General features: G+C 43.1%; 1 protein-coding gene across 3 annotated transcripts in view; it reads left to right on the forward strand.

Moving 5' to 3' along the window:
* cemip (cell migration inducing hyaluronidase 1) overlaps window positions 1-11,036 on the forward strand; it is a 188,607-nt gene that overhangs the window by 107,685 nt on the left and 69,886 nt on the right. For all 3 annotated transcript variants that reach the window (XM_087170154.1, XM_087170153.1, XM_023393249.2), the window contains exons 6-9: window positions 766-945; window positions 6,939-7,009; window positions 7,790-7,885; window positions 9,957-10,078. In XM_087170154.1, the coding sequence (XP_087026280.1) occupies window positions 766-945; window positions 6,939-7,009; window positions 7,790-7,885; window positions 9,957-10,078 (469 nt within the window). The remainder of the gene's footprint in view (window positions 1-765; window positions 946-6,938; window positions 7,010-7,789; window positions 7,886-9,956; window positions 10,079-11,036) is intronic.

Consider the following 11,036-nt stretch of genomic DNA (forward strand, 5'->3'; position numbering starts at 1 on the left):
GGGGGGCAGTAGACTGCTTCCAATCTCTTCCAATTTAATATCATTAGAAGGTGACAGCCATTAAAAGCGCTGAATAATAAAAGACTATTACAACACAGTTAATATGTAGAAAGAGTGAGTGAATAATTATAAATGGATCGGCAGCAAATACTGCTTTCAAGTGGGACAGTGTTTTACACGTTGATGTCATTGGTTCTTCAACTTATTTTTGATCTTGGCTTTTGCTCTTGTGCTAATGAGAGGTTATTTTAACTTCCTGTCTTTTATTGAGACTCACTCTTATTTTGTTAAAGCATCTGATATAAGTGGCATTCATGTCACAAAAATGTGTTGTTAATTGTGTCTCTAGGGGGGCAGCAGGGAGATGAGTTTGATTGACAGCTGAACCAGCAGATGCAAACAAACTCTTTTGCTTTGTATATGACAGAGAAACAACGCTGTTAAACATGTTCTGTACATTGGGAGAGTTTCTTGTGTGTTGTCCAGTCTCCCTTCTCTCTTAAGTGAGCGAAAGCCATATACATTTACAAACGGATTTTTATGCCATACAGAAAAAAAGACCTAGTATGTGTTTCTTCAGGCAACCAACGTTTTATCTTTTTCTGTTGGAAAAGTTCCTTCACTGTTACGTGTCATTTTACATTCAGTGTATGTATAAATATGCTCCCATCTCTTCTAAACCTAATATCATTAAATTGTTTGAAAGGTGCAATAATGATCGACTCTTTGTCCTCTTCCTCTGTGAACCTCCCATGACTCCCGCAGGTTCGACACGTACCGCAGTAAGGACGAGAGTCGTCGCCTTTCCAAGTACGTGGACGGTGTGGAAACTGGGCTCATACTGGCCATGCTGGTCAACGACGAGGGCTCCAACAACCTGGAGGACTCGGCCAAGAAGAGCCTGTGCGGGCTGGGCAGTCAGCACATCAGCGGTCTGGGATTTCGGTGAGCTCCTGAAATATTGTTTCTGAAGTTACGGTGCATTGGGAAAGTATTCACTTGCTTACACCTTTTCACATTTTGTTATGTTGCAGCCTAAAATGAAAAGTAATCTTTTCTCTATCAGTCTATTTAAAAAAAAAAAAAAAAAAAAATACATTTCACAAAATATGAGGAAAGAAAATGTGTTTTTGAATCTCCCAGCACTCTTTTGTCTGCAGCTTTGTAAAATGTTACAGCCCCAGTGGATGGTTGTGTTTTTCTAATGAATCTTTGCAGCTTTTTGGAACCTTTTGGTTCTTGATGATTTTCAATAAACTAAAATACAAAAATATACAGTCAATGGCCACTTTATTGGGTACACATGTACCATTGGTTGTAATTCATTTCAAAAGCTCTGACATTCATTTTGCCTTTACAAGCACTTTACTAAACATTGTTAAAGGTGGTGTTGTATTGGATTACAGAAGGAAACGCTGAATATCTGCATATCATGCTGTCCAGTACAATACCATCACTAACTATGGCCTCAGTGCTAAAACATATAATTGAATGAACAAAACCTGAACATTTTAGGAATCATAAAAGAAGAGAAACAGTGGTATTGGATTCCATTAGATTAAACAAGTGTTGCTGATGAAGTGGTCACTGGATATAGTTACTGTGCAGCCCTGCTGGAAACAAAGAAGGTTTCTACTTTGAAAGAGAAAAGAGAGAAAGTTCCATGTAGAAGGAATGAAAAGCATCTTCAACACCTGCCTACAGTCTATAGGTACAATCCTAACTGAACCTGCATTACACACACACACACACACACACACACTCACTTTTGTGAGTGCCTGAATAGAACTATAAAAAAGGATATTGTATTACTTTTGCAGCATTTCCTCAGGCTGAGTTAGGTGTTCTTCAAAACGTATTTGTTGTTGCACATTAGCGGAATATTTCAAGCAGAAAAGGTTGATCGGTGTGACAGCAGGTGTTGCTTAGATTAAGACTGATTTTTTTGTACAGTTTGTTTCAGCAGAATAAACTGTAATAATAATAATAATAATAATAACAAGAATCTTTATTTATAGAGCACTTTTCTAATCCCATGTTACAAAGTGCTTCACACAAAGCAACAATTAAAACAAGCAAATCAGAAATACAATTAAAGTGTCTTAGTATTAGCACAAATCGACCGAAGGCAGCGTCACCAGCAAGAGGGCAATCAGTAAAAATCTATAAAACCAAAAAATAAAAAGTTGTTGATAAAAGCTAAAGTAGTCAATAAAATTAAGTAAAATTGGGGAAATTGCTACGATAAAAGTGTGTTTAAAGAAGAGATTTAAAAGAGGTCAGTGACTCTTTCCTCAGGCAGCTGCTTCCAGAGTTTCAGGCTCTGACTGTGAAAGCTATGTCACCTCTGCCCGAGGACCTGAGGCTACGAGCTGGTTGATAAGAGGTCCGATGTGGAGCATGGAGAGAGGCTGTAAAAGTCAACAGCAGTATCTTAAAATCAATTCGAAAATGTAGTGGGGGGCTGAAACCAGCGTGATGCGGTCACTTCTCCTGGATCCTGTTAAAACTGTGGCAGCTGAGTTGTTCAGTCTGGAGCTGATTGATGGATCTTTGGTCGAGGCAGGTGCTGCAGCAGTCGAGGCGTGAGGAGATAAAAACATCCTAAATGGTCTCTGTGTCTGTAAAAAATAGAATAGATGGATAGAATTTTGGATTTATATTTTCTCAAATGATAAAGACAAGACTGCACAAGTTTTTTTTTTTGTGTGCTGCTCAAGATTTAAGTTGCACCAAAATTCTTTGCAGCAGGTTTGATGTGCTCCAACAGGACGCCAGCTGGAACGGAGATCTAGATCGGCATTCATTAGGAGCTGTGTGTGCTCACCGCATGAGTCTACTGTCATTTCCTCTCCTTTTAACTCTGGTCTGGTATCCTCTGACTCTTTAGATGTAAATGATGCTAAATGATTTCCAGCCAGCCGGCACTCTGTCTGCTGTTTGGAGCTGATGTCAAAAAAAAACAGTGGAAGCAGCAGAAAAAGTTTTCTCTCTGGCAGCAAACATGTAGAGCTTCATCACACACAACAAAACATGGACATGTACGTGTGTGTGAGTGCATGTGCAAATGTGCGATTACAAACGTGAACACACACGCCCGCACACAAACGTACACACACACACACACACACACCCACACAACCACGCACACTCCCACTTGTTATGGAATGCTGTAGCAGCTAATCCTGTTGTGTGTGCTTTACTTATGCTCTATCTTACTGTGCAGAAATCTGTTTTTGTGTGTGTGTGTGTGTGTGTGTGTGTGTGTGTGTGTGTGTGTGCATGCATACATATCTTTTTTTGGTTGTGAGGAAATTTGGACGTTATGAGGTTCTCACATACTCAGAGGATCTTTTAGGGTGAAGACTTGGTTTATGGTCACGGTTAGAATAAGGGTTGAGGTCAGGCCTTTATATGTGATGATTAATGTTGAGGTAAGGGACAGGTGAGTGTCCTTGCAGCTAATGTAAGACAATTAGCTGTGTGTGTGTGTGTGTGTGTGTGTGTGTGTGTGTGTGTGTGCTAGTATGTCAGGAATGCGTGGGAAATGGAAACTGAATCATGCCTTGATAACCGAGCCCTGGAGATGTCTTGGAGTTTCTGACGTGAGGGGTATCAGGGTGGATAAGAATGTGTGCACTTGGACATTTACACATTCCTCAAACAAGACTCAGCTGTTCTCCTTTGTTTGTCGGATGGGCAACTTTGCATGATAAACCACTAGCTTGTGTTTTGTGCTGGTGGATGTTGGCAGTGCAGGGCCTGCGGTTAGAGACCCAGCCAGGCGCTGTTATGAAACTCAATGCTGCAGAGGACACCGCAGAAACACATAAACGGTATGAGGGCAGAGCGCATCTGAACATTTCCCTTTTCCCAGTTTGCACTTTGCTCCGTGGTTGCGGATGCTGTAGGAGCCAGAGTGAATGGATGAGCAGGGGTGAGGTGACAGAGGGATTCCTGCTTAATGACTCTTGTCGCCTTCTCTCCTCACACTGTTGCCAAACAGACCAACACTGGTGTCATCAGGAGAGAGAGAGGCTCTGTAATTTGTGGCTCACCCAGAGACATTTTAATAATCTGGAATTTATGAGACAGTGTAGACTCTGCAGTACATTCTCAGTTGTGTCATTTGCATATGTTTTCCGTAGCTGCCACAGCGGTGCTGGTGGCGGCGTGGAGGAACACCGCAATTCACCTCGGGCGCAGCTTTCTTTTAAAGCTCAGCTTAAACTGATATGAAGTCATCCGGGGGGTGTGTACAGGTGTGGTTCCTGTTTTGATAGTGTTGATGGTAAGAGCTTAGATTTTATAATATATCAGCCGCAATTCACAAGTGTTACTGATCAGTGTCAGTCACTCCAATGTGACCTCAGTGACTGCAGAGATTTCAAGGTGTCTGCTGCCAGAACCGGCCTTGCTGGATGTATTCAGTAAATACTAATTCCACTGTTACTTAATGTTAATGTGTTTGTATCCTTGAGGTCTAACAAACATGGAGAATGCATTTCCTTCCTCATAAAAGATTTGCAATGCAGATTGTTTTTGAAGTATTTTAAATCCTGCTTTGTTTACATCCACGTTAACCATGGATTTATTAAGGAGGAAGAGATGTGGTGAGAGAGAGAGAGAGAGAGACAGAGAGAGAGAGAGAGAGAGAGTGCTTGCAATCTTCTTCACTGCCTTTACCGGCACACTGCTGTCTTCTCCTGCCACCTGTGGGTCGGTGGAAAGGTGTGACACCATTGGCAGAAATGTGCATCACATAAATTGTGTGTACGTGCACGTGTGTCCTCGGGCACGTGCACGAGACAAACAAAACAGAGACCTGCTCGTGAAATGTTTCTCTGTAGTAGAACCACGGGTCGAAAAGGAGAGCAAGCGAAATGTTTTTTGTTAATACATCCCTGCAAGTATCCACTATGCATTCGCTAATATTTAACAGTCATACAACGATCACTGCACCCTGTCTTGGAGCTGTGGGCAGCAGATACATGTTCTGAATGCGACTGTAGAAGATATTCTGTCCTGTGACTGCTACGAGCCACTGAGTGCTTGTATAGAGAGAGAGAGAGAGAGAGAGAGGGAGGGGCCATCAATGCACTGTGCACAGCTCTACAGTGAAATAAGGTTTACGTCATTTGAAATGGTAAAATATTTTTGGCTCATTATGAAAGTTGGAGATCCGTTCAGATCTCAAATGCATCCCAAAAGTGTCTTGGGTGCGTTCACACCTGAACTGAGAGCTGACCACTTGTGATCGGATCACCTGACACATGTTAGCACAGGTCTGAGCAGGTCTGAGCAGGTGCTTCGAGTCCATCTCCACGACACCAGAGTCAAACCTCAGTCCTGACTGCTACACAGTTTACACATGAGTATTTTCTGACCATAGACAACCTCTCACTTCCATTCACACATGCATGGTGACATCTTAGACATGGTGTCACACACATGCATAGAGCTTCTCCTGTTCCTCGCTGACAGTCAGCATGCCATTAGCAGAGTGATGCATGCTGGGAGAGCTCATTTAATTAACTCCAGACTTGTGGATGTCAGTGGCTACATTTTTATTTTATCAGACATTATCAGAAATGTGAATTTCCCTTAGGGGATAAATAAAGTATGTATCTATCTATCTATCTATATGCCATCTGTGTGTGTGTGTGTGTGTGTGTGTGTGTGTGTGTGTGTATGTGTGTGTGTGTGTGTGTGTGTGTGTTCTGTCTAATGTACATGTTCCTAACTTTCCACCTGCTCTTCAGATGCGTCTGTCTGTGTGTCTATTCTTTTCCTTTTCTGGCTTCATTTCTTTATTATACCTTTTGTCTTTGTCTCTGTCTCTGACTGTCTCTGTCTCTGTCCTTGTCTCTGTCCCTGTCTCTGACTGTCTTTGTCTCTGACTGTGTCTCTTTCTCTGACTGTGTCTCTGTCTCTGTCCTTGTCTCTGTCCCTGTCTCTGACTGTCTTTGTCTCTGACTGTGTCTCTGTCTCTGACTGTGTCTTTGTCTCTGTCTCTGACTGTGTCTCTGTCTCTGACTGTGTCTTTGTCTCTGTCCCTGTCTCTGACTGTCTTTGTCTCTGACTGTGTCTTTGTCTCTGTCTCTGACTGTGTCTCTGTCTCTGACTGTGTCTTTGTCTCTGTCCCTGTCTCTGACTGTCTTTGTCTCTGACTGTGTCTTTGTCTCTGTCTCTGACTGTGTCTCAGTCTCTGACTGTGTCTTTGTCTCTGTCCCTGTCTCTGTCTCTGACTGTCTTTGTCTCTGACTGTGTCTTTGTCTCTGTCTCTGACTGTGTCTCTGTCTCTGACTGTGTCTCTGTCCCTGTCTCTGACTGTGTCTCTGTCTCTGACTGTGTCTCTGTCTCTGTCCCTGTCTCTGACTGTGTCTCTATCTCTGTCTCTGACTGTGTCTCTGTCTCTGACTGTGTCTCTGTCTCTGTCCCTGTCTCTGACTGTGTCTCTGTCTCTGACTGTGTCCCTGTCTCTGACTGTATCTCTGTCTCTGACTGTGTCTCTGTCTCTGACTGTATCTCTGTATCTGACTGTGTCCCTGTCTCTGTCTCTGTCTCTGACTGTATCTCTGTATTTGACTGTGTCTTTGTCTCTGTCCCTGTCTCTGTCTCTGACTGTGTCTCTGTCTCTGACTGTCTCTGACTGTATCTCTGTTTATGACTGTGTCTTTGTCTCTGTCTTTGTCTCTGTCTCTGACTGTGTCTCTGTCTCTGACTGTGTCTTTGTCTCTGTCTCTGACTGTGTCCCTGTCTCTGACTGTGTCTTTGTCTCTGACTGTGTCTTTGTCTCTGTCTCTGACTGTGTCCCTGTCTCTGACTGTGTCTTTGTCTCTGTCTCTGACTGTGTCTGTGTCTATCTTTTTCCTCTCCATTATCTGATCTGTTGTCACTATTCCCAGTCTCATCTCTTCTCTCTTTTCCCTCTGCAGCCATCCCTGGACTTTTATAGTGACAAAGGGTGACACCTCATCAGTTGTGGAAGATTACGCCGTCTATCAAGGTAGGAATCAAATTTTAATTGTTTGCTTCCAACATGATCTTATGCATGTACATATTGTAAGTGGCATTCTGACACACTGTCCCTGCAGAACACTTTAATGGGACTATGTCTTGAGGTACAGTATGTTGGTGAGATTCATTTGCAAATAATGAAAACTATTTACAAAAAATAAAAATAAAAACAAGAATACTGAATAACCAAAATAAAGTACTCTGTATATGCAAGACAAAAATATAGAAATACTCCCAAACCCCTCATGTACTATCTGAGAATATTCAATACATGCTACTGCTCACCAGCCCCCAAGAGCCCCAAGAACGTTCCCATGACCCTGAAGCGCGAGGACAAACTATTAACAAGGGAAAATGTTACACCTCTGTCTTACCAACCGAACTCAGTGATGAGAGACGGAGAGGTGAGGTGTGACGAGGCGAACATGCCACACACCCTAACAAAGGTTAGGCAACAGAGCGTCCTGTGGATGAATGTGAATGTATGCATAAGTAGCAATGGAATTACCAAGTCAGCACCCTTTGGTCACGCTGCTACAACAGTAAGGGGAAGAGGAATAACAGTGGAATATGCCAACTGCTTAACCAGAGCAGAGAGGAGGGAGGGAGTGTATGTGTGTGTGTGTGTGTGGTGTGTATGTGTGTGTGAGCCGCTCTGCCACAGACATGGTCAAAGTTGTCCCAGTGCAGAAAAACCCTGCACAAGACCAGGTGTTATCTGACATGACTGCAACATTTCCGTAATGTGTGTGTTTCTGTGTGTTGTCAGGGACCAAGGCGTCCTCGGAGGCCCGCAGCTCTCGTGTTTTCCGCTCGAGTTACGGGGAACATTTCACCGTCACCACCAGCAGCCAGTGGGTGCAAGGTACCGGAACTTCTCTCGCATACAAACAGAGGTTTGCGCTACGACATGTAGGCGGATGACTCTCAGAGCTACGTAGGGATACTGAAGGCTTTGACACGTTCAGCTCCAAACACATGTTGTGTTCGTCGCTCCTCTCTGTGCGTACTGTGTGGAGAGGGATCACGCTATTTGCAACAGTTTTTTTTGGGGAGCATTGTTTCCCTCTGCAGACCGGAGGTAAACAGCACTCACAAGGAAGGTTGTAATAAGCTTCTTTAATTCCATTATAAACAAAAATGAGCACAATGTCTGATTACTGTAACACCAGTGAGCAGTGGGTGGGTGTTGTAGTTTGTGTTGGTCATCTTTGAATTTGAGCAGGATCATCAGTGAACTGTAAAATGACTACAGGGAGCAACTGAGAGCAACTTGTGTTTGACAGTGTTTATCACCTCCACCTCCACCTCCACCTGCTGCTGTCTGAGCCTGAACAATCTGCTGCTCGCTCTCTCTCTCTCTCTGTCCCCTCCTCACTCTCTCTCTCTCTCTCTCTCTCTCTCTCTCTCCATCACTTCCGGTGCTTTGTGTTCACGTGTGTGATCAATCTTATTGTATCACTCCATCTCATGTCCGTGGCCCACAGACGCGTTTAGCTGTTTATCTCAGGTGGAGTTTGACTGTGTCCAGTAATTAACATCACTACCTAACCATTTCTTCTCTGAACTCAGTGATGTCATAGAAATACCTCAGCTGAACTGAGCCTATGAGCCTCCCTTCACTGAAGACTCAGTGAAAACTGCAGCTCTAGCACATTATGATTTTCTTAGTAGATCAGGCGCTTTGACATTTATCATTAAATACTGAAGTATCTTTAAACTATTCTTCTTCTGTGTACTCGCTTCTCTCCTTCTCTTCTCTTCTCTTCTCAAGTGCTATAATACTACTTGCTATTTGATAGCTTTCAGCTACATCAGCAAATGGAACTGGCGTAGTTGTCATCACATGTGATAACAGGTGGACATGAGTGGAGAGACATAGTGACCAGTAGCTGTTAGTCGGCTACATAGCAGACTTGACAACTTGTATAGTGAAAGGTGCACTTCATATCCAATCTGTAATGTACACATAAAAATATGATGACATTTAAACTGGGCCCCTTTTCATTTTCATTTATATATTGAAATGTTTTATTGAAATGTGGTGGTATATTTATACGTAAGAGAAGCCCACAGAGTAGAAGAGAGGACATTTCATCATCTAAAACGCCATAGATAACAGAGCCAGCAGTAAATTGCCTGAGGGCTCGGATCTTGACCGTCGATCTCACCTGGTGGTCCGGACCTCACATCTCGGAGAACGCCAGAGCAGATTTACAAAGGGAGGCAGCCAGTGAATTAAACAGCCCCCGCCAAGAGGAACTGTCTGAGTGTGTGTATGCCATGAGCTGGGATTGAGGATGTGTTGGTTCAGACGCTTTTCTTCTTCTACAACAGGTTCACTTGCATCAGTATTAGGATGATATCAATATATGCAATAAACTCACTGTTAGTTCATGAGTTCATACGTGTAAACCTGTTAGCTTCCTCCACCTCAGTCTGCTCGAACACTGTCAGCAGCCTCACTGTGTGTCGAGCTCCAGATTGAAATGCAGGCCCACAGTCAAATGCATATCCCCGCTGTGGCAGCCAGACAAAGAACATAATGGAAGGAGAGAGCCCTTCAATTACTCTGCTACCAATGTCTTCTGGAAGTCTAAATTGACTACAAGCCAAAGCTTCGACGTAGATTAGTCTAATATTTACCACTTGGCTGTGTGTTCACTGAACTGGGAGGTACCAGAGAGTGTGTGTATGTGTGTGTGTGTCAGAGTTAGGTTACTTTTGAGGACAAATTTTAGACTAAAGACCTGTTAATTGGGGACAGCTTGTCCAACTGGGGACAAACGCTGTGTCCCTTATAAGGAAAAGGCGGAGTGTTGGGTCACTGGTTATGGTTAGAGTTAGGGTAAGAGTCCAGGAAATAAATGCAAGTCTATGTAATTTCCCCAAAAATAAACGTGTGTCGTGTGTGTGTGCCTGTGTGTGTGTCCCAGAGGCAGAGTGGACAGAATGGTTTGACAGGGATGATGAGAAGGGATCTGGAGACTGGGAGAAACTGTCTGACCTGCACGAGGCGTATCCCGACAGACTGTGTGGCAGTCCGCTGGACATCCAGGTAAAGAAATCTCTCCTTACTGCACCAGACACATGCATGCATGAGTGTGTGTGTATGTGCACAGCCAGCATGGGAGTCCTGCAGGGGTCCAGTTTTGCAAACCTGCATCTGCCCCACACCCTCAAAGCTCAGTACTGGAACCCATTAGCTGCATTTATCTGTAAATGAAATCTGGACCCGTCCCAACCCGTTAATGTAAGTCCAGCAAACTGACCTATACTCGTAACACACATATAAATATATGTATATATATGTATATATATATATATATGTGCTGTATATACATGGTCTATTATAATTGCTATAATTTCATCTGAAATTACTGGTCGTGGCCTTGGTCTTCCTCCTCTTCCTCTCAGATTATTTATTTTCCTGGTTCTTTCAAACTTCATTCTTCATCAACCTGTGCACTCTGACTTGTCTTACATTGGTTTCATCACATCATTAGCAACAAGCGTGAACAGTTTTGAGTTGTTGTGTGTAAGCTATGACACCTGTGCTGAAACCATCATGCACCATGAGTACATCACAGAACACAGAGTGTTTTAGTAAAAAGTTTGTGAGTTTTGTTAAAAGGTGAAATTAGATCTGCAACTTGTGTCTAACCAGGTGAAAATAGTTTATGGTTTTTACCAAAAGAGTGATTGATTCAGTAAATGTCCTCAGGTCACTGAGTGCTTGAGATTTAGTGTTTCAGCAATTCATAAAAACTGTCCTGTAAGTCCTGCAAACTGACCTATATCCATAACATTTATTACTCACACAGCTCACACAGTCACTCACTTTAAAACGCATCCATATTGTATTTAAACTCACTGATGATGACCTGAACGGTTGTAAAAAAAATATCATCATATTTCTCTGAAGCAACATGGAAGCCCCCTGATAGCTTATTAGCAGAAATGTCACTTTTAATATCTTGGCAAGGTAATATTCAGAACCCCCCCACCACCACCCC

Source organism: Seriola lalandi, unplaced genomic scaffold, assembly GCF_002814215.2.
Source record: "Seriola lalandi dorsalis isolate HSWRI2012SDOR001 ecotype SW California unplaced genomic scaffold, Sedor1 jcf7180002054931, whole genome shotgun sequence".
NCBI lineage: Eukaryota > Metazoa > Chordata > Actinopteri > Carangiformes > Carangidae > Seriola > Seriola lalandi.